At 32.8% G+C, this 1,267-nt stretch overlaps 1 protein-coding gene across 1 annotated transcript in view; it reads right to left on the bottom strand.

Moving 5' to 3' along the window:
- Positions 1-582: 582 nt before the first annotated feature.
- The window catches only part of LOC107567798 (dedicator of cytokinesis protein 1-like), a 16,298-nt gene continuing 15,613 nt past the window's right edge, over positions 583-1,267 (bottom strand). Inside the window, exon 9 of the mRNA XM_016253564.1 lies at positions 583-659. Coding sequence (XP_016109050.1) covers positions 583-659 — 77 coding nt within the window. The remainder of the gene's footprint in view (positions 660-1,267) is intronic.

Consider the following 1,267-nt stretch of genomic DNA (forward strand, 5'->3'; position numbering starts at 1 on the left):
TTATTATTATTATTATTATGGACTTGCTATTTGTTGCTGCCTATGAGAAGCATTTAAATCAGTCACAAGTTTCTGTTTCAGTTAGGATGCTGCCTTAAAAGGTAGCTGGCTATGTAGGCAGCAAGACAGTCCACTAGGTTTTGGACCAGAGCTACAGTAATCTGAGGTCACAAATAAGCTGCTACAAAGCAAAAACCTCCCTAAAGTGACAACATGCATCTTAAACACCCCCACAATACCCAGCAAACCAATGGGACTCCTCTCTGAGTGACCCGGCTGGGCTGTGAGAGCGGCAAAGCAGAGAAAGACCGAAGTAGAGTCTTACTGAGTGACAGAAGGAATGACGGAGTGACTGTGAGGCACGTATGACTCCTCTACAGAATAACAGGGAGTTTGTGTACTGTTGTCTTCAATTAAATACACAGAGTATTGAGATGATACAATAGAAATCAGAAAAACAGACAAACACTAACAAACTTACACGCAAATTAGCATTTATATGCATGACTACACAATATACTTGACTGATGGTCAAAACTGTTCCATCATAAAAGCTGTCGTGTTGATGTCATGAAGTCATACTCACGGCTGGAAGGGAATGAAGTGTTGCTTGTCCTCATCGTCCATCTTGCCCGTGATGATGTCTGTGACGTCCATTACTGCAGAGAGAAGAATGAGACGAGAAGAATGTCTGCAAATGACCAAACATCATGTCATCTCATGAAAATGAGAAATAATCAGCTCATATTTCATCCCGTTAAGACTATAAATATTGATTGTTTTTTGACATTTACTGTTACAGTCTTAGCAAATTCACAATTTTGAAAGCATGATACATTTTCAAATAACTCAAACAACACCAATTACAGTAATTACAAAAACATGTAGTAATAAAAGTAATTATAGCATGTAATTCACCCAAGAGAGTGAACACGGTAAAATTAATATTGATTATAAATAAAATAAAACTTAAAAAAAAAGTTTCTGTTTGGTATAACAATAAAATAATTATATAACTATAATAAATAAATAAATTAAATAAATAAATATTATATGAATATTGGTATTATTTGAATATTATTTATTTATTATATAACAAAGTAAAAATGTAATTAATTTACTTACTTATATATATGCTGATTAAAAATCCCTGTGCACAGGTTTTAATTAAAATTAATCGTATTTAGCCCAATTCCCATTACTATAATAGTGATATTTTACTTAAATTGTGTTATGCATACAGCATAATGAAAAATAAATCAATAAA

The sequence above is a fragment of the Sinocyclocheilus grahami genome, unplaced genomic scaffold (genome assembly GCF_001515645.1).
Source record: "Sinocyclocheilus grahami isolate Dianchi unplaced genomic scaffold, SAMN03320097.WGS_v1.1 scaffold1189.1, whole genome shotgun sequence".
Taxonomy (NCBI): domain Eukaryota; kingdom Metazoa; phylum Chordata; class Actinopteri; order Cypriniformes; family Cyprinidae; genus Sinocyclocheilus; species Sinocyclocheilus grahami.